This window comes from Danio rerio, chromosome 20, assembly GCF_049306965.1.
Source record: "Danio rerio strain Tuebingen ecotype United States chromosome 20, GRCz12tu, whole genome shotgun sequence".
Classification (NCBI taxonomy): Eukaryota; Metazoa; Chordata; class Actinopteri; order Cypriniformes; family Danionidae; genus Danio; species Danio rerio.
Genome location: NC_133195.1, coordinates 37458613 through 37479850, shown reverse-complemented (window position 1 = coordinate 37479850; position 21238 = coordinate 37458613). Strand labels below are relative to the sequence as shown.

The 21238-nt window shown below is 37.3% G+C and overlaps 1 protein-coding gene across 4 annotated transcripts in view; it reads left to right on the top strand.

Moving 5' to 3' along the window:
• Positions 1 to 21238, top strand: part of hmcn1 (hemicentin 1) — a 172146-nt gene that overhangs the window by 122693 nt on the left and 28215 nt on the right. For all 4 annotated transcript variants that reach the window (XM_073932713.1, XM_005160720.5, XM_068215478.1 and 1 more), the window contains 30 exon segments: positions 511 to 612; positions 729 to 905; positions 990 to 1141; positions 1343 to 1466; positions 2490 to 2665; positions 2935 to 3031; positions 3785 to 3907; positions 4045 to 4200; positions 6021 to 6296; positions 7380 to 7547; positions 9525 to 9638; positions 11194 to 11280; positions 11371 to 11562; positions 12272 to 12445; positions 12611 to 12724; positions 12804 to 12949; positions 13033 to 13183; positions 14579 to 14761; positions 14879 to 14992; positions 15067 to 15254; positions 15815 to 15911; positions 16099 to 16260; positions 18208 to 18321; positions 18683 to 18885; positions 19096 to 19177; positions 19697 to 19828; positions 20076 to 20225; positions 20306 to 20465; positions 20564 to 20688; positions 20780 to 20963. In XM_073932713.1, the coding sequence (XP_073788814.1) occupies positions 511 to 612; positions 729 to 905; positions 990 to 1141; positions 1343 to 1466; positions 2490 to 2665; positions 2935 to 3031; positions 3785 to 3907; positions 4045 to 4200; positions 6021 to 6296; positions 7380 to 7547; positions 9525 to 9638; positions 11194 to 11280; positions 11371 to 11562; positions 12272 to 12445; positions 12611 to 12724; positions 12804 to 12949; positions 13033 to 13183; positions 14579 to 14761; positions 14879 to 14992; positions 15067 to 15254; positions 15815 to 15911; positions 16099 to 16260; positions 18208 to 18321; positions 18683 to 18885; positions 19096 to 19177; positions 19697 to 19828; positions 20076 to 20225; positions 20306 to 20465; positions 20564 to 20688; positions 20780 to 20963 (4423 nt within the window).

Below are 21238 nucleotides of genomic sequence, written 5' to 3'. Positions count from 1 at the left end.
GTCCATCATGATAATTCCATTAATGCTCATGCTTTCCCCGCTTTAATGCACAGTCTAACATTATAGCTGGCTGATATAGTCTGTGAAAAATATGCCCAGAAGACTAAATGCAGAATAAACAGGTAAATGTATATAAACAGGAAGGCGTTGGGGTGGTGTTGGAGGGTGTTGGATTCACCCATCCGAGCCGTCCCCACCAATGTCAAGAGCGAGTTATGCCCTTGTTGTGAGCTAACAAAATCGATATAGTTAGTTTTGAGTTCATGTGTACTTTAAAAAGACTATGACCTTGATTAAAGAGATTATATTGATCCTTCATTGAGAAATGTACATTTTTAGTTTTGTACTTTTCAAAAATTTCTTGATTCTAAGGTGAAATATAACATCTTTTTGTGTTTTTTGTTATTTAAATATAGATTTTTCACTCACTATTTCATCATCAAAATATTGAAATTTGCTTATACTCCTAATATGAATCTCAGTAAGTAAACATCTACATGTGTTTTATAGAACCTCCAAGTATTCAGTATGCTGGAGAGATGCTCAATGAAACCATCCTTGCTGGTTTTCAAATTCAGCTGAAGTGTAAAGCAACAGGAAGTCCATTGCCGGGTGAGACATGCTGCATTTCCACTTTTTAGGATACTAAAAATTATACTTGAACAGGCTAGTAACAGCAGCGGTATAGTTCAAACTGTTTTTCTAAAATTAGCCTATCTCTGCTGTAGCTGTGACGTGGTATAAAGATGGACGCCCATTAACAAGTGCTGCAGGGGTTAATATTCTGAGCAGAGGTCATGTACTGGAGATCGACCGTGCGCAGGTGTCAGATGCAGGATTCTACAAGTGTGTGGCCATCAATGTGGCCGGCAGCACTGAGCTCACATACAGTCTACAGGTGTATGGTGAGTGTGTGTGTCTCTCACCAAAACAATTCAGTTGTAACTTCTCTCTTGGTTTTAATCATCTGATGTATTCTGTTGTTTTAGTTCCTCCCACTATCTCCAGTAAAGGAGGAATGGTAACAGTGGTGGTGAATGATCCAGTCAGGTTAGAGTGTGAAGCCTCTGGAGTTCCTGTGCCCAGCCTCACCTGGCTAAAAGAGGGCAGTCCTGTCTCCAGCTTCTCAGATGGCATCCAGGTCTGTGTGTGTGTTTGTGTGTGTGTGTGTGTGTGTGTGTGTGTGTGTGTGTGTGTGTGTGTGTGTGTGTGTGTGTGTGTGTGTGTGTGTGTGTGTGTGTGTGTGTGTGGGAAGGGAAATTTGAGTGTTCTCATTCTTAAATTATGTATCCATGTTTGTTTGGACTAGTGATGAAAAGTCTTTAAATTTCTGTCTTACTAGGTGCTGTCAGGTGGCAGAGTGTTGTCTTTCATAAGTGCACAGGTCAGTGATGCTGGCCATTACACCTGTGTGGCTGTGAATGCAGGTGGAGAACAGCACAGAGAATATGAGCTACGTGTGTACGGTGAGCTAAGAAAGCACTCGCACTCTAAACCCAGTCAAATCTGGGTTAACATTTGTGTATTTCACAATATCCAGTTGTTGATGTAAAAGATTTGTGTTTGCTTTACCATTTAAAAGCATGGAAATTAATATACAAAAATAAGGAAATAAATGGTTTATTAACCAAAGATATGTTAAATTAGCCAAATGTAACAGTAAATACATGTAAAAGTTTTTTTTTTAATAAATGCTGTTCTGTTGAACTTTCCGTTTAAAAAAAAGAAACCACTCATAATTTACAGCAAAAAAATCTGAACTCTTTTCAAAATTGATAATAATAATACCAATAATAACAATAATTATATCTATACTTATTATTAATGTTGTTGTTGTTATTATTATTATTATTATTATTATAGCTCTGGGATTTGGGGCGCACGGTGGCTCACTGGTTAGCACTGTCACCTCACAGCAAGAAGGTCGCTGGTTCGAGTCCCATTTGGGCCAGTTGGCATTTCTGTGTGGAGTTTGCATGTTCTCTTCGTGTTGGTGTGGGTTTTCTCTAGATTCTTCATTTTCCCCCACAGTCCAAAGAAATGCGCTATAGGTGAATTAGGTAAAAAAAAATAGGGTGTGTGTGTGTGTGTGTGTGGGTGTGTGAATATGTGTGTGTATGGGTGTTTGCCAGTACCGGGTTGCGGTTGAATAGTATGTTTTTGTGGCCCCTGATAAATAAGGGATTAAGCCAAAGGAAAATGTATTATTATTATTATTATTATTATTATTATTATTATTATTATTGATTGAATCACCGAACCAGATTTTTTTTTAATCTGTAGAATTATATGAAACTGAATACAATAATGGCTACTGAAAATTCAGCATATTCAACCACCATAGGACTAAATTGCATTTAGAATAAATTAAAATACAGAAAAAAATAAATTTTGAATGGTAATAATTATTCAGATTAATTCTGCTTTGGGGGGCATAAAATAATGCTTAGAAAAATCTCATATCTTTTAAACATGTCTGTGTCCTTTAGTGCCACCGAACATCATGGGTGAAGAGGTGAACAATACAGTTCTGATGGGTCAGTCGGTGCAGCTGCATTGTCAGAGTGATGCCATCCCTCCACCAGCACTAAGCTGGCGGAAAGACGGCCGGCCGCTCTATAGAAAACCAGGACTGAGTGTGTCAGAGGATGGCAGCTTTCTGAAGGTACAGTATATTACAGTACATCAGCCATCAGCTTGTAAGCTGCCTTTACAAGCCAATAAACAACAACCGAACAACCACCCACACAGCACTAGTCAGTGTGGATTTAGAAATATCGTTGGTAGTGTTTGAATTTGCAATATTTGTTAAATAAAATGAGTTTCTTCATCCTGTGCTAAAATAAACAGTGCCTCTTCTCTTTGTTGGGTCTCTAAATTAAAAACCTTAAGATTGTAATGATTTCATAAGTGGTTTGTGTTTCTTTTTTCTAGATAATCAGTGCTCAGGTTCAAGACACTGGCAGGTATACATGTGAAGCCACCAATGTGGCAGGAAAAACAGAGAAGCACTATAACCTAAATGTCTGGGGTAAGTGCCATATGTATATCAAGTAACGGGGTGTTAGCAGGGTCTTAAAAAGTCTTACGTTTAAATTTAAAAACAAAAATTTAGGCCTTAAAAAGTCCTAAAATATTGTATTGTAGGTCTTAAATCATTTTAAACAGGTCTTCATTTTCCTATAGTATGTCCATATAAAGCTACTTAATCAGTCGAACATTCATCCAGTCACCAACTATACATATCATTGAAACTTTAAATATTATTCAGTAAACTTAAATTTTATTCAAAACCTCTGTTTACGAATATGGTTTAATTAAATTCTGTACAATAATAAAAGTTGGGTTTATAGCTACCTGGTGAGGACACTGACCTGTACAGACTGTTGTGAATACATTTAGTTTATTATAGTTTTCATTACTTATCAAACGATTGTTTCAGTAAAGTAAAGTAAAGTGAAGAAACAGTGCGTGTATACAACTAGAGCTTGTTTGTTTTGTTTTCATTATTTAGAATATGTGTCTAAGAAATAACTAAAATATGATTTTTTTTGATAAGGCAAGTAAAAATCTTTTCCACTGCCCCAACCAGGCCATTATAAAAATCCTCAGCGTTTATCACATTATAAGTCTGAAATTTTATTCCTAATTGTCTTGAAAAGGTCTTAAAAAGTCTTACATTTGACTTGCTGAAACCTGTAGAAACCCTGAGTAATGCGTTTCTTCCTCTGTTTGTTAGTTTGACTGTTTGTTTGTTTGACTGTTTGTTTGTTTCCCCCCCAAGTTCCTCCCAGCATCCGTGGGTCAGATGAAGTGTCTTCTCTCACTGTGATTGAGGGGGGTCTGATCACACTTGTGTGCGAGTCCAGTGGGATTCCTCCTCCCAGTCTCATCTGGAAGAAAGATGGTGGGGGAAACATCATCCTCCTCACTTTTATGATATTCTTTAACCTGATACACTTATTATAAGTCACACAATTACTGTATGATGTACTGTATTCAAATAAATCTATTTTTACTGTTTAAATTATGCGTGTGTTTCAGGCTCAGAGCTGAAAGGAGACTCTCGCGTGCGTGTTCTCTCTGGTGGACGTCAGCTGCAGATTTCTAGTGCTGAGAAAGCAGATGCTTCCTCTTACACCTGTCTGGCCTCGAGTGCAGCTGGCAGCGCAATAAAAGAGTACAATCTGCAAGTCTACGGTACAACGTTTTCTCTCACATTATATCTTACAGGATCTAAAAGTACAGGTATGACTGTGTTAAATCAACTGAATTAATTATCAGGTAACTTCAAACATATGTAGTCTGCATATTCTACATTTCTCGGTAAATTAACAGCACAGTTTTTTTTCCTACACCTTTTTTTTTACATTTTAATTGAATAAAGGCTTTTACCAAACACTCAAAAACTCAAATATTCCTGACAAACTGCCAAATAAGATTGCTTTTACTCAAAGCAGGTCAAAACATTACGTGAATACTAAAATGCAGTGTCTTAAAAAAAACTAAATTAATTACAGTAAACATTTGTATTAAATCCTGAAACAATGAACGAAGAATTGACAGCACCAACTTTTTTATGACACACTGTAAAAAATGCTGGGTTTCACACAATCAATTTGTGTTGGGTCAACATGAAGGAATTACTTTAACTTATTAGTTATCACAAATTTAAGTGGACTGAACATAAAACAGTTACATTGTTCCCCCCAAAGACAGTAACAAACCAAATAAATCTACAGAACATATTATAATTAAAATGATTATTAAATAAATCATCAAGCTGTCTTTGCATTGAGACTGGTATATGTCTCAAATGCCAAGAAATAAATACTAACCTTTACTATAAATAGAAATACTATACAGTGGTCCCTCGTTACTCGGGGGAGTTAAGTTATAAAAATAACCCACAATAGGCCAAATCCAAGAAGTGGTCCACTTTATTTTTTACAGTTACTATAGATGTTTTAAGGCTGTAAAGCCCCTCACTACACACTGTATACACTTTTCTCAGACAGACATTAACATTTCCACACTTTTCTCTCTTGTTTAAACACTCCCAAAGTTCAAACCTTTAGAGAAAAATGAGTCCAGTATTGTAGAATGAAGCCTAAGATCAAAACCTGTTTTCAGGTTCAAACATTTGTTTGAGAAGATTAGTTTATTCTGTAGGGGGGCCCTACAACTGCGTAACTTTTACGTTCCTTTAGCATGTTCAGAAGTCCAACTTTTTATGCGATGGTTAGCATAGTGGGTGCTACCGCAGGTGCCTTAAATAGTGCCTTTGATGGTGCAGAACGTTTCGTTGACATTGTAGGGTTTGTTGGGGATGTAAGGCTTAAAGCTTAAGCTGCTATTTTGAACCAATACTTGAAAACAGAAAGCAGTTGAAGGATGGCGTGTTTAAATCAATTATTTATCTGACTCCATTGTAATTTAAAGTTGTTATCATCATTGATAAAGAGAAAGAGTTAAGTAGAATAAAATAAACTTACATGGTGTATAAAGAAACTTAGCTGTAACATACAGTATGAACCGATGTGTAACAAAGATAGTGAAAAAAGACACTGTCTTACTTTTCTCCTTACCTTTCCTTCTTATACCCTGCGCAAAGCATTGTCAGACATAAGTGAAATACCTATCTCCCAAAACCAGCTAAACATAAAAGCAATGTTGAGGAGATAAAGTGGAGGAGAAGTACATTAACATACTCTTCTCAGACCATGACTCAACAATAGTAAATAGAGAGTATATTGAAATACATCAGTGTCTCTGTTGATTTCATCACAACACTGAAGTCAGAAACTGTCAAATGACACCAAGGTGAACTGCGTTATAGCAGGGGAACACTGTACTATAAACAAAATAAAACTTTGAACCATTTTTAAAGTCAATCAGACACGTGGAAAGCATTTCCTTTCTCATTAAGGGTATGGAAGGAATACTGTGATGGAATGTGTGATAATATTTTTAAGCATATTCGTCAGTCTTAAAAACATACCTTTCTTCACTCCATACAGTTCGCCCCTCCATCAGCTCCTCGGCTCAGGATGAAGAGACAGTGACAAGAGGTGGTGATATTACTCTGCGGTGTGAAGCAGACGGGGTGCCCAGACCTGCCGTTTCATGGATGAAGGATGGTAGACCTCTGAGCACAGGCCGCAAGGCTCAAATACTTAATGAAGGCAGACTTTTACGCATCCTGGAAGCTCAAGTAGCCGACACTGGAAGATACACCTGTATCGCCATCAATGTGGCAGGACAGGCTGACCGGAAATATGATGTCAATGTTCATGGTAAGAAAAAAGTTTATTTCTGGAATTGCAAAGCAGCAGGGTGACTAGTTTTCCCATTTTCCTGTCACAGTCTCATATTTTATCACTACTTAAGTGTTCCAACTTAAAATAGTGTTTTTTTACTTAAAGTAGTTTATTTTACTTTGTCTAAAAATGCTGAACTACTCAGTGTGCATAGTGAAAGTAGGCAAAACTAACCTTATTGAAGGTATCCAGTCATGGTATATTTTGAAGAACAAAATTACTTTAAAAAAAAAGAGAGTAAACTTGTAAACCGCATCCCAAGTGAGACACTATACACCATATACTTATGCACTATGTATTTTGACACTTACAAACTCAACAGTATAGTATATGAATGTAGTGCCGTCCCAAATGGGGACTAACTTTACTAACGTTTCCCAAACATTGCCATATTAGCAAAATAAATGACCAAACTACCAAATAATACCTGCCATGAGTATAACCGCACTCACCATCGGGAGGCGCAATTATCACTATTGTTGGAGAATTTTGCTTTCACAATACAAAATAAATGAAGAAATACAGCATCAGTGCCCGAAAGCTCCACCCCTTCAACCTCATGATCAAAGCTGCGGCCGTTGAGTGCGTAGAGTGTCCAACATTCCACACTTATTATTAACAGTTGAATAAGTGCATCATCTGGGTATTTAAAGTGCACTTATTCTTTTTAGAGTTTTTAGTGTGAAAGCACTACTTACACTATTTATACTACAAAATGGCATAGAATAGTGCATAGGTGTGTGATTTGGGATGCACCTGTTGCCTAAGTTATTAAGTATTATTAAGTAAACAAACTATGTACATAATTATAAAAGTCAATGGGTTTGCTGATATTTTAAAAAAGTAAAATCAACTTGTTGCTTTTTAGGCAGCAAGTGTACAAACTTTTATAAAGTAAAGTAACTAAACTGCTTTTTACAGTGCAAGTTACCTTGAATTTTACCTCTCTTGCAAACATAAATCCTTTTCTCAGTGTTGTTTATATTGTTTTTTTATTCAATATGTATGTATATATTTTTTGTTATAAATATATAATACAATAAATTCATTTGTTTATAGTTCCTCCCACCATCATTGGCCAGACGCATATGCCTGAGAACATAAGTGTTGTTGTGAAGAATCCAGTCGTTCTCACTTGTGAAGCTTCTGGGATGCCCCCACCTGCTATCACGTGGCTCAAAGACGGCCAGCCGATCAGCACATCTAGCTCTGTTCGGGTCATTTCAGGTATCAGCTCCTTCCCTAATGAATGCATTTGTCTTGCTCCAAAATGTCTACACCACTGAATCAAGGTAAAGAGCCCAGCGCCCTTTAAAGGATTAGGTTAACCAGGTGTAATAACTCAAATAGGTGCAACGAGATAGCTCAAGTAAGCAGCCAAACGTCACAGATCAGTGGGCGACTGAAAGGAAAAACAGCCAGACAGATGTTCTCGTATTTGAACATGCAAAGACTCTCCATTAAGGGCTTCCAGTGTAAACAGAGACTGATCCTCCGCCAGGAGAAAGTATGAGGTACATCCATCACTGTAACCTCAGACATCATAAACCACCAGAGGTCACCTGCATAAAACCAACCACATTGTAAAGGAAACTGCACTGAGCTGTGTCTCAGACTGTCCACTGGTATGCCACACAAAGACATGGAAATGGAGAGAAATTGGGACCAGCATATGTTAGACAGACACATTATTGATCACATTTTCACTAAGGATGAGTAGTATTTTTATTACATGTTTATTAAACGGCTATCTTGAATACTTGATTCTGGTTGGTCAGTCACAACATACCAATGTATGTTATTCCAAGATAACAACCTTTGAATATCACATGCTCATCTGGGTACTTCACAACTTCAGTGAACAGGTTTACACCATGTGATTCACATTTACTGTATATCCAATACTGTGCAGAAGTCCTTAGCACTATACCAGCTATGTTGGCCTTAAACTTTTGCACAATATATAAAGTCTCTTTATTAAAATCAAAATGAAAATATATGAAATATATCTAAAAAACAACAACAGAACAACATTTCATGCAAAAGTCTGTTTAATCTGGCATCCCTTTTAGCTCTTTACAGAGTTCTTCTTTAGGTTTAAAGTTTCATATATTTCTTTTTCTGTACAGGTGATCTTATGCAGTCTTTATAATATTCAGGTCTGGACCCTGTGGAGGCCATTTCATGACTGTTTCATCAGCAGTTTTGTTTTCTTCAAATAGGATTTAATTGCATTTAGCGGATCATTATTATGCTGAAAATGAAAACTATGACCACTGACGTCCTTTCCAGAACGAATGGCATCATGAATTAAAACCTATTTGTACATTTCAACATTCAACATCTCAATTTTAAAAAAATTACAAAACAATTAATGGTGTTCGTGGTAAAGGGTCACATGTGTCCATTATACCATCAGTAAAACAAGAGATTTAATATTGGCCTAAAACTTTTGCACAAGCTTGTATATGTTTTTGACTGTTTGGCCCCATCTTATGACTGAATGATATGTAGGTTAGTGTATGCAACATTAGCTCCATTCAGCCGGTTTCTTTTCTGTCAGCCTTGCCCTTAATTAAAGAAGTAAACTTTTACAGCTTAGAACAATGTTGTGTTCCATTTGTTTAGATTATGTGGCTACCTAAATCTCCTTCGCATCGAGCTGCTGATAAGCCTGTCTGGCTTTATTCTGTGATAACCACCTTAATGTGCTTTATCCCTTACATAGCAAAGAACTTCCACAGATGCATTTTATAATTTCTGGCTGGCCACAAACTCATTTTTTTATTATAAGAGAAAAGGACACCAGAGCAGAGAAGAAAAGGATATATTTGTTCAGGTGATCATCTTAGCACCCTCCTGGGGAGTGGTAATTACTCGTTAAAAGAGTGAAAATTGGACTTTTGTCTTGTGTTGGCGGGTTCAGCTCTGTTTGAACAGCTGCTCACTTGAGGTCTCTCGTTTCTTAGCAGACAGTAGGGACATTTATGAAGCCTGAGACAAAGGGAAACTCGTTATTCATTTTGCAGATGCATCTCTCCTTGGAGCAAATCTCAGGCTCTTGATTTATAGCTGATAAAAAGTAATTCCCTGAGAAAAGTGTAATGTACAAGGCCTGTCCTTTTAACTCAGTGTGCAGGAATCATTATGTTATCCGCCACTATGGCAGCAGATGAGTCTGATGTGTGTCTGTAATCATCTTAGGTGGACGAGGCCTGCGTTTGATGCATGCTGCGAGCAGTGATGCTGGCAGATATACTTGCATTGTGTCCAACTCTGCTGGAGAGGAGAGGAAGAACTTTGATCTATATGTTCTAGGTAAAACAACACTGTATATGGGACAGTTTTGAATTTGAGGTTGTTTACATAAGCAGCTATCCTCTTACACACATTGACATTCCATGACCTCACACTTCTGAAGCTTCTCCGATAATTACATTTTTTAGTTATCAAGTTCAAAAACACCTCCCAGATATCAAAAAATCCAGATAAGTTTCTTTCTTATAACAGATGTGAGCTTTTTAAGAATGTGTTTCCAGTGGAGGGGTTGACCAACATTTATACCCAACACAATAGAACATCTTGCTTGTATTTAAAAAAATCAACCAATTTTCTTGAGTGGAAAAAGAACAGCGGTCTTCATACATATTCAATATACACAATCCAGGACAGAAAAGAATTGTAGAAAAAGTGAATTGAGAGACATACTGTGTCACCTCCACTCTTAGTTTTTGCACCTCCTTAGACACACACAGGGTGAAAAAAAATATTTTATTGCATTTAAAGCAAAGATCAGGTACATTGGGGTTAACCTTACTGAGGTAATATAAGTTCTTATTCTTCAATTATATTATAGAAAATTCAATCGACAATTACAAACTTGTGTTTGCCACGTTTTAGTATTGAGTAATTCAATCAGACAAATGTCTTTCTTGAGCTTGTTTTATTACATTCATTTAAACCCATTGCAAAAACTTAATCTAGAAAGATATAAGCACAAGTTCAAAATACATTCCTTATTAGTTTAGAATCCATTGAAAACACAAATAAAGAGTTTAGCAGTGTTGGGGGAAGTTACTTTTGAAAGTAAAGCATTACAATATTGAGTTACTTCCCAAAAAACATAACTTCTGTAGTTGTGTTACTTATTTACTTTTTATGGTAAGTAATGCGTTACGTTACGTTTGAGTTATATTTGCGTTACTTTTTCCTGACTTGGCTGAGGCTTTAACTGTTTCATAACTTGCTGAATTTTTTCTTTATTTTTTTTTAAATAAAGGAGCTCTGCAATTAACAAAGAACAATGTAGCGTACACCTTAATTTAACTTAAAAAACACATTAAAAATTTAGGATAATGTTATCTTCTGAGAACTTCCTGAGACTCAAGCTATATGCCATATAAACAGATTAAAGAAAGTGTAAAGCAATGTGTTTACTAGTTGTAAAATCTGTAATCCCCTTTACCCTTTCTTTGATCCATTCATAATAATGACAAAACTTTGATTGCAGAAATGCCTCTCTGCCATCTTGATTTCTGTCTGTCCCTGCATTCCCTTACTGAGTGTGGGATTCTTTAAGTTCATTTTAATTCAGCTCTTTATTTTTTATAAGCCAATTAATTGAACTAAAAATAACACACTTTACATTTTTTTTAAAAAGTAAATCAAATAGCATTACTTCATTTTTAAAAGTAGTACATTACTTTACTCGTTACTTAGAAAAGTAATACTATTACTCGCATTAAACCAACACTGGAGGTTAGCATAGTTTGGAGGAGCTTCCATTTGTCAGGAGCACAAGTGTTATGCACAGATTGTTGTATGGGAAGTTTAGTAAACTTATTTAATTTCACCTTCATTATGTCTACCTCAGTGCCACCCAGCATTGTGAACGAGGGCACAGTAGAGGATGTGAAAGTGAAAGAGAGACAGAATGCCATTTTGGCCTGTGAGGTCACTGGTAAGTGACACGAACCACAAGATTACTTGTTTATCCCTTATCTGGTGTTGATCTCATATCTTTGGTTAACCAGTTGCTTGTGATGCCTAGGTAATCCAGTGCCGGAGATCACATGGTTGAAGGACGGCCAGCCATTGGCTAGTGACACAAGGCTTCAGGTGATGTCAAACGGACGCTTCCTGCAGATCAGTGCATCACAGGTGGCCGACACAGGCAGGTATAGCTGTCTGGCCTCTAACAGCGCTGGAGACAGGAGCAGACACTTCAACCTCAATGTTTTAGGTATGTTTTTGGAATTATAGGGCTCTTATTTTACCCCTTTTACAAGCTGTAAGATACATCTTTGGTGTCTCCAGTGTATGTTTTCAAAGTTTCAGCTCAAAATACCCATAAGATGAGTCAAATATAGCAAGACCAGTAAGTTTATTTGATATATTTGTGGCAGAGTTCATTCAAGCAAACAATGCATCGTTTTCTGCAATGATGAGTCTCAAACAAATGCCATTACAAAGTTTGCAGTACACACTCACGTTTAACTTTAGACTATTTTTACACGTCTACCTGCAGCGTCCTCGGATAACTTCTGTGTCTTTGCTTTATTACAAACATGCACTGTTTTAAAGCTTCTGCAGCTCATTCTTAAGGTGCAGCTGATCACAGAGAGTTGGAACAGATCTTTAAATCTCAGTTTCTTTGCTAATCCTGTTCTGTAGACATGTTTATACGTGTTACTACGGAGAAATAGTAATACGTGCCTATAAATTAATTAGGTGGGTGGGGAAAACCATACTCCTACGTCATGTTGCGGTGAGTCTAAAAATTGCTGGCATTTGGATACTATTTAACGTCATATCACTCCAATATGACAGTGGACACAGTTCTACACACAGTTCTGTCTAAGCAGACGAGGTGCCTTTTAAAATCTGTCCTTTAGTAGTTTGGTGTGTGTGTGTGTGTGTGTGCGTGTACTTATTTATGTTTCTGTGTCCAGTTTCTCCCACTATCGCTGGTTCTGGTCCAGAAGGTTCAGCTGAAGAGGTTACTGTGACACTGAACAGTCCTACCTCTCTAGTTTGTGAAGCTCAGTCATACCCACCTGCCATCATCACCTGGCTTAAAGATGGCACACCCTTTGAATCCAGCCGAAACGTCAGGGTGCTTCCAGGTCAGACCTCAGACTTCCTCTTGGTGTAAATGAAAGATGTAAAGCTATATGCATTGTTTTTTTGGAATGTTTATTTTATTTTTTTCTCATTGCTGCTTCAAGTCGCTTTTTTATTTATATGGATTATGTTTAACACTGCTAGCTTATTGGTGTATCTTGTGACAGGTGGTCGCACTTTACAGATCTTGAATGCTAAGGAAGAGGATGCTGGGAGATATACATGTGTGGCGACTAATGAAGCTGGGGAGACACTGAAGAACTATGAGGTCAAAGTTTTCGGTGAGTGTTAGAACTGAGCTATATCGCCACCTTTTGATTTAGAGGAATCTAACATTTTTTTTCCTTCTGAAACTTGCAGTTCCTCCAGTTATCAATAAAAATGACATCCCAGGAGAAAGTCTTGCCCCCAAAGAGGTGAAAATCAAAGTTAACAACACCCTTACGCTGGAGTGTGAAGCTCAAGCTATCCCAACACCGACACTAGTGTGGTACAAGGATGGTCAGGTGAGAAATGCACAAAACTCTAAATATTTTCTCCTATGAGCATTTTTGAGTTTTCACTCCAATGTGGTTCTTTCTTTCTGTAGATCCTGAAAGCGGATGGTCATCTCACTATCACAGCCAATGGTCGAATAGTTCAGATTAAACACACTCAGGTGTCCGATACTGGTCGATATACCTGTGTAGCCACCAACATTGCTGGAGAGGATGAGAAGGACTTTGATGTAAATATACAAGGTGAACAGGGTTTTACAAATTCAAAATGAAAAATTAAGAAGTCTCTGGATGCATATAGGCTATAAAGTTGCAAAGTTTAAGAGTTACAACAACATTTAAAAGGCTATAAAATTGGGAAAAGTTAGGAACTGACATCTGAATTTATCTGCAGTGTGTACATTTCCATTTAATTTTTTTTTACTTTCTTTCTTGTTTTGTTTTTTAGACATAAAATAAAAATAATCTTCTGTTTTAATCTAAATGAGTCTAATCATCTTTAATTTAACTATTTCTTGCAGAATTATGTATTTAAAATAATCCATGAAAGGTTGCCAGATTTTATAAAATTTGTCTTTTCTTTTTCAGGGAGAATCTGATTTTCTCCAGTTCCAAATGTTTCATTACATCCCTCATTATATGTAGATATGTACTGTAGGAGTAGCTTTCTGTTTCCAGTTTAATAATATTAACCTTCGTGCTAGTAGACAGACAAATTGAACTATATTTTATTCAGTACTGTTTTTAGCTATACTGAAATGCCTAGAACTGCTATACAGTGATCTGGATCTATTGGTTTTTGATCTATTTTTGAGAATGTTAGAAAAATATTTTCCCAGTTCGTTGATAATTTTGGGCAACTCTAAAACATATGAGCCAGTGATGCCGGTTCTAGCCCACACCGATTACACGCAGGGTCCACTTCTGAAAATATCTTATTAAGTTTTTGTTTGGACCAATGTAAATGATGTATTACTTTAAATTGTATGAGGTACATTACCATTTATTTATTTATTTTTTCAGAAAGGGTGAATTAAAGTGATAAAATATTGAGTACTGACACATTACGGAAGATTTTTATGTCAAATAAAAAACAATAATTAATTTTATTTCAATGTAATTCCTTGGAAATTTTTATTCATCAAAGATTATTATTGTATTTCTTCTTTTTAAATCACATAAGTGCAACTTAGACTAAGACATCATTAAAGTTATAGAGGTAAAATAAACTATAAATTGAGAAAGACTTTGACAGTCTTCCCCTAGTGGCTGCTTTATGTATTTTTTTAGTCTGCATCTCATTTCCAGCATGTTTTAAAGGCCCTTAAGTGTTTCCAAACATTTGTGAGTTTCTTTTTTCTGTTAAAGTAGATATGTAGGAGACCTGTAGACATTGACTCCCATGATAAGATAAACAAATACTATGCAAGTCCATGGTTATAGGTTTCCAACAACTTTCTAAATAACAGAAAAAAGAAACTCAAACAGGTTTGAGACAAGTGAAGGATGAGTAAATCATGACATTTTTTTTTAGTCTTGGGAGATTATCCTTTTCATTTTTTTCTATCTGTGGATTTTGTGCCATTATCTACAGGCTTTATCTTTGTCCATAATCCTAAAATCCTATCTGTGTCTCAGTTCCCCCTAGTTTTCGAGGCTTTGGAGACTCTGGCCCTGGTAATAATGGAGAGGTGAAGGATGTGATTCTTAATAATCCCATCTCCCTGTACTGTGAGACCAATGCCGTCCCTCCTCCTGTCCTCACCTGGTACAAAGACGGACACCTGCTGACCTCTAATGATAAAGTACTCATTCTGCCAGGTAATAAAAACATTTGAATTAAGTATCATGGCAAAATAATTTGTCAAATGTGTTCTGTATGTTAATGATCAGTGTATAAGACCTTAAAATATTTTGTTTCATATTTTTCTCACACAGGTGGCCGAGTCCTCCAGATTCCTCGAGCCCAGGTAGACGATACTGGGAGATACACATGTGTGGCTGTGAATGAGGCTGGTGAAGACTCAATCCAGTATGATGTCAGAGTGTTGTGTGAGTATATTGTTTTGTACATGCTAAACATGACTAAAGCAACAACTTAAAGTGTTGCTCGTGTTTTTTGATAGTGCCGCCCTCAATTCGGGGAGCCGATGGTGAATTGCCTGATGAAGTCACAGTTCTGGTAAATAAGACTATGTTACTGGAGTGTCAGGTGGATGGAAGTCCCACTCCTAAAATCAGCTGGGTCAAGGACAGTCAGCCTCTCACCCAAGACAACACCCACAGGCTTCTGTCCAATGGCAGGACATTACAGGTAAATCATCTGTGATGTAACAGTAACTAGATTTTTATGTATGTATTATATATAAATATCAGGCTGCATGGTGGCTTAGTGATTAGCACTGTCGCCTCACAACAAGAAAGTTGCTCGTTTGAGTCCCAGATGGGCAAGTTGGCATTTCTGTGTGGAGTTTGCATGTTCTCCCGGTGTTGCCGTGGGTTTCCTCCGGGTTCTCCGGTTTCCCACACAGTCCAAAGACAGTACAGGTGAATTGGATAAACTAAATTGCCCAAAGTGTTTGTGTGTGTGTGTGTGTGTGTGTGTGTGTGTGTGTGCGTGCGTGTGTGCGTGTGTGAGTGAATGAATGAGTTGTTTCCTAGTGAAAGGGCATGCGCAGCATAAAACATATGCCGGAATAGTTGGCAGTTCATTCCGCTGTGCCGACTTCTGAAATAGAGACTAAGCCTAAGGAATGTATGAATGTATAAATGATAGTAATTAAAATATATATAAATATGTTGTTGAATGTTTGTATATAATAATATAATCATTTTATTTATAATAAATAATGAAATATAGTGTGTGTGTTGTAGATTTTAAATGCACAGGTGACAGATACAGGACGTTATGTATGTGTGGCTCAAAACTTAGCTGGGACAGCAGAGAAATCCTTCAACTTGCATGTGCATGGTGAGTATATTTAGATTTTTCCCTTGCATTGCATTTTAAGTTATCCATTTTATCAATTAATGCATTCCCTATGTATTAAACCATCATGACCTTGAGTTAATATCAAGCTTTATTGTCTGAAGTAATTAATCATATATGATGACCTTTTATAACTAATAATGTCATATTTGTTTGGGTTTTTCATAAGTATCTCCCACTATTGTGGGCATCAGAGAGGAGAATGTGACCGTGGTGTTGAATAACTTTGTATCTCTAAACTGTGAGGCCACTGGACTCCCGCCACCAACCCTCAGATGGTTCAAAGACAGGAGACCTGTACAGGCTAGCACCAACGCACTCATAATGCCTGGTACACACACACACACATACACACTCACACACAAAAGCTAATTACACAATTTAGGCTATTATTAGGGTGTGTTTTAGTTGATCAGATCACAAGTAGACAAGTGAGACACATCTCTGTTTACACCTGGTGTTTTAATCCATGGCTACTTTAAACCACTTTCCTGATTTTTGTGAGGGGAGTGTATCTATGGGTGGGTTTATGTATGGACTTTTTCTGATCTTTCTATGTAATATGGCAAAATAAATCCATACGCTTGAAGTATTAATGCAAAAGGAGAATTTGTGAAATTATAGAGAAAGCAACAACTTTTAGTTTCTGCTTTATAAGCCCCAAAATCAAATGTTGTGGGTTTGTTTTAAGAAACATGACTTGTAAGAGAACATTGTGTCTTTTTACATCAATAATCAGGTCGCTAGGCAGTGAAGAGGTGTTTTTTGAATGAAATCAACCACATATAGGTTTACACTTGTAAAGCAATCCAACTGAATGCATTTTCACAATCCTCTGGAAGTGGTGTGCCAGACTCTCAGACTTTTATTTAGTGTTGTCCACTTGTGATTATATTAAAAAGCCCATATTATACATGAAATAGGGTCATATCTTGGTTGTAAGGGTCTCCAACAACAGTCTAATATGCATGCAAGGTCAAAAAACACTTTCATGGTCTTATAATCTGCATTTATTTTACCTAATTATCCCAGCGACTCCTGTATGAATCGTCCAGTGATTCATTTGTTCCCAAACCCCTCCTTAGCGCGAAGCTAATCTGCGCTGATTGGACCGATGACAGTCTGTTGCGATTGGTCGACTGCCTTCAGTGAGAGAGTGAAATGCCCAACAGCTAATCAGCAATATAAAAGTAATCACAGTTCATACATGCTCGATAGTGTAGGCGTGGATTTTAGCTGCCAGTGGGTCAATGTAAATACAGACGATGGACTTGAAAATACCGACGACTAACTATTTTATTGACCAAAAACTCCAAAAACAGTTGAGGAGATCTTCTAGCTTGTCTCACTCTGCTCTTTTCACAGACACACACACACACATATTGCCCTCGTCCTTGCGCGTGCGCGCACACACACACACACACACACACAAACACTTAACCCTCCTACGGACGACAACTAGCGCGCACACACTCACACAGTAAAACAAAACGTAAACAAAGCAGCACGTGTCGCGTTTTTAACGTGACTTTGCACGCGATATGAGAATAAAGCGAGTTAACCTGATACAGTAACTTACACACGGTTACAAGTAACAAATCACAACTAAATACATTTGCAAGCTAGAGTCAACGAGGCAACTTTAATCGCACATACTTACACTTGAGAAATGGAGGAAGAAACCCATCCTAACATGTCCATCAGTAAGTTACTCTTTACTGATCCTTCCTTTAACAAACGCTGATGAAGTATTCTTTGTAGCATGTAGTTTTCAGAAGTTTCCAGTTGTTTCCATCTGCTTGGTTATAATGCTGAGGTTTCATCTTTGGGTAGAGACTCAATAATATCCATCTGCAGTGTGACTTTAATCGACCGGTATGTTTGTGTGTGTGTGTTTGTGGGTGTGTGTCTGGGTTTCTATGTCAGAGGGCAGGGCCGCAGGTTTGAAATCTCCCGGGTTTGCGCTTGCACGTGAATAACTTGTTTTCGTTAGTACGTCATGGCGAAACACCTAATGACTCGTTATCAAGGCGACTTGTTTGAAGCACTATGAGTTGACTCTTTTATAGATGAATCAACAGTTTAAAACACTGTTCACTAACAGATTTAAGCCTTAGCTGGATACTTCACTTCACTTAGAGCTATGTTACAAATTACATGGAAGGGCATTTTCAAAAACCCATAATATGGGCTCTTTAACAAAAACAATGCTAGATTTAGACAGGGCCATAAAAGCACAGCCCTTTATCTAATTCTTACTGTCATATTCTGTCTCTAGGTGGTCGTACTCTCCAGATCCTGAAAGCAAAGATGTCTGATGGGGGGAAATACAGCTGTGTTGCTGTCAACCCAGCAGGAGAAGCCCAAAAACTTATTTATCTTACAGTATATGGTTAGTAGAATATAAAATTTTGTATTATATATTCACTTGCCATAAGCTTGTATATTATGTCTTTGCTAAACTTTTCAGCAGTTAAGAAAATCCTTGTTTAAAGCTGTGTACTGACATGGAGCTGTGGTGTTTCTAGCGGTTATGAATTACAAAGTGGTTTACTGTCTTTTTTTGTCACAAATTTGCACTTTAAAAAATACTTGTAAATCTCATTCTTGAGGTGCAGCTGATCACAGATAGTTAGAACAGATCTTTTAAACCATTTCTGTCTTTATTACAAATCCTGTCTTGTGGACTTGTGCCCTTTAACATTTCTGTTATTCCTGCATGTGAGCTTATTTACGTTTATCTGATTTTTTAGTGCCTCCCAGTATCAGACACAACAGTGGGGATCTTCCGGTGGTGTTAAATGTTCAGGTGGGCAAATCTGTTATGCTGGAGTGTGAATCTAATGCAGTGCCTCCTCCTGTCATCACCTGGTACAAAAATGGACGGCCTATCGCTGAGACTGCCAACTTGCGCATATTGGCGGATGGACAAATGCTGCAACTGAAGGAAACAGAGGTGTGTTTTAGGAAAGCTCATTAGCTTTGAGCTTACACTAAAGTTTAAATCATATCTATAGAAAATGTTACTTGAAAGCTGTAAAAGCAACCACTGTTTTAGTCAGAAATGTCTTAACTTAGTGATGTTTGTTTACTCTTGTTTACTTTAGAAAAGAAAGTTAAAATGTAGTTTTAAGAAGTATAAATGTAAATTCTTTCTGTCTGTCAGGTATCAGATACAGGCCAGTATGTCTGTAAGGCCACAAATGTTGCAGGTCAAGTGGACAAGAACTTCCATCTCAACATACATGGTGAAAAGCAAAACAGAAACTGCTATATAGAAATACTATACAAATGTGTACTGTATGTATTTGTTTTTAAAACAAAATTTTAATATGCTGATTTGGTGTTCAATAAATATTTCTCTTGTAAAAAACATTTTTCAATTATCAAAATTCAAATAAATAAAGCTTGCTTAATAAAAATAATAGTTATTTGTAGAAAATCATATCGACCCCAAACATCAGTATATACAGTATATCGATATATATATAGAGAGAGAGTGTGTGTACACATACAGTTTATATGTAAAATATTGTATTTTATCTATTGTACAGAATACAGTTTATTTTGTTTTTTATTTTACTTTTATTTACTTTGATTCAGTTTACATGTATGCTACTGTATACATTTTGATAAAAACTATAGATTAGTAGTATTAAAATCTTGTTTAAAATGTAATTAAGTATTTCCCCCACATTTTACATGATTCATTTGTTAAGCTTAATTCTGTTTGTGTTACAGTCAGTGTTTTATCAAACTTTGTCTAGTTCCCCCCAGGCTGGACGGCCCAGCAGAAGAACGTGTTGTCGAAACCATTAGTAATCCTGTCACCTTCGCCTGCGATGCTACCGGGATCCCTCCTCCCTCCCTCACCTGGTTGAAGAATGGCAGAGTAATAGGTGAGATAGACAAGTTACAGGTGTCTTAAAGAGAACTAAAAAATAAAAATAGTCATAAATTGCTCACCCTCACCTTGATCCAAAACTGTAGCTTTTTTCGTCTGCAGAACATAAAATGGTGATAGTAAAAGTTTAGGTTCCCATTAACTTCCTTGACTTTTTTTTGGCAAAAATTACAATAAAGGTCAGCAGGATTTAAAACTCTTAATCAAAATATGTCTAATGCTTGTTTTGATTGTCTTTGTAGAAAACTCAGAGTCTCTAGAGATGCATATCCTGTCTGGGGGCAGTAAGCTGCAGATTTCCCGCTCACAGTTATCTGACAGTGGCACTTACACCTGTGTTGCATCCAATGTGGAGGGCAAGGCCCAGAAAAACTACCATCTTGTAATACATGGTACAGAATATTTACCAAAAAAACATGCATTCAGCAGTGTTCTTGTTAGACCAATTTACCGTCCATATTGTGTTCTTCAGTCCCGCCAAACATTATAGGATCTGAGTTACCCAGTGAGATGAGCGTCCTGCTGAACGACAGCGTCCAGCTGGTGTGCCGCGCTGAAGGAACTCCTACCCCTGAGATCCAGTGGCTGAAGGATGGTATGACAATTAGCAGAACTGCACAGAAGAACATTAAGTGAGTGTCATTATGTCGCTATTCAGTGCGCATACTGTTTTTCCATAATGTTTTTGTGTAATGATACAACACAAGTTGAGCATGATTCTTTTCTTCAGAATCAGCCCTGATGGCAGCACACTGACTGTGACAGCTGTCCACACATCTGATAGTGGAAAATACACATGTGTGGCCACCAATCAGGCTGGAGAGGAGGACCGAATTTTCAACCTAAATGTCTACGGTAAGTTGTATCTTTATGGGACTGGTTGTTATTGATTTATTTATTAAACATTTTTTGCCAGACATCTGATAGCTGTATGTCTCGTTCCCAGTTCCTCCTCTGATCCAGGGGAATGGGCCTGCTGCTAAGGAACTGACCACAGTGCTGGACAGCTCAATAAATATCGAGTGTGTAGCTAGTGGTTCTCCACCTCCCCAGCTCAACTGGCTGAAGAATGGTCTGCCGCTTCCAGTATCGTCTCAGATACGCCTGCTGTCTGCTGGCCAAGTCCTGCGGTAAGATGCTTTACAAGGTTAATTATCTTTTAAACCCCTCAGTTAAATCTTAATATTCTTTCATTTTATTTGATGAATACATTCCTGAAATGCACTCGGTTACAACCATGAATTAAGTACAGTAAAGGAAATAAAAATAAAGTCTCAGGTTAGTGTACACTGTAAGGAATGCTGGGTTCAACCAAAGTCCCTTTAAGACAAGTCATTTCACTCGGTGGCCATCTTTGAAACGCCTCCTGGGCAGTATGCTTGGGCATTATGTCTGAATCGGGAAA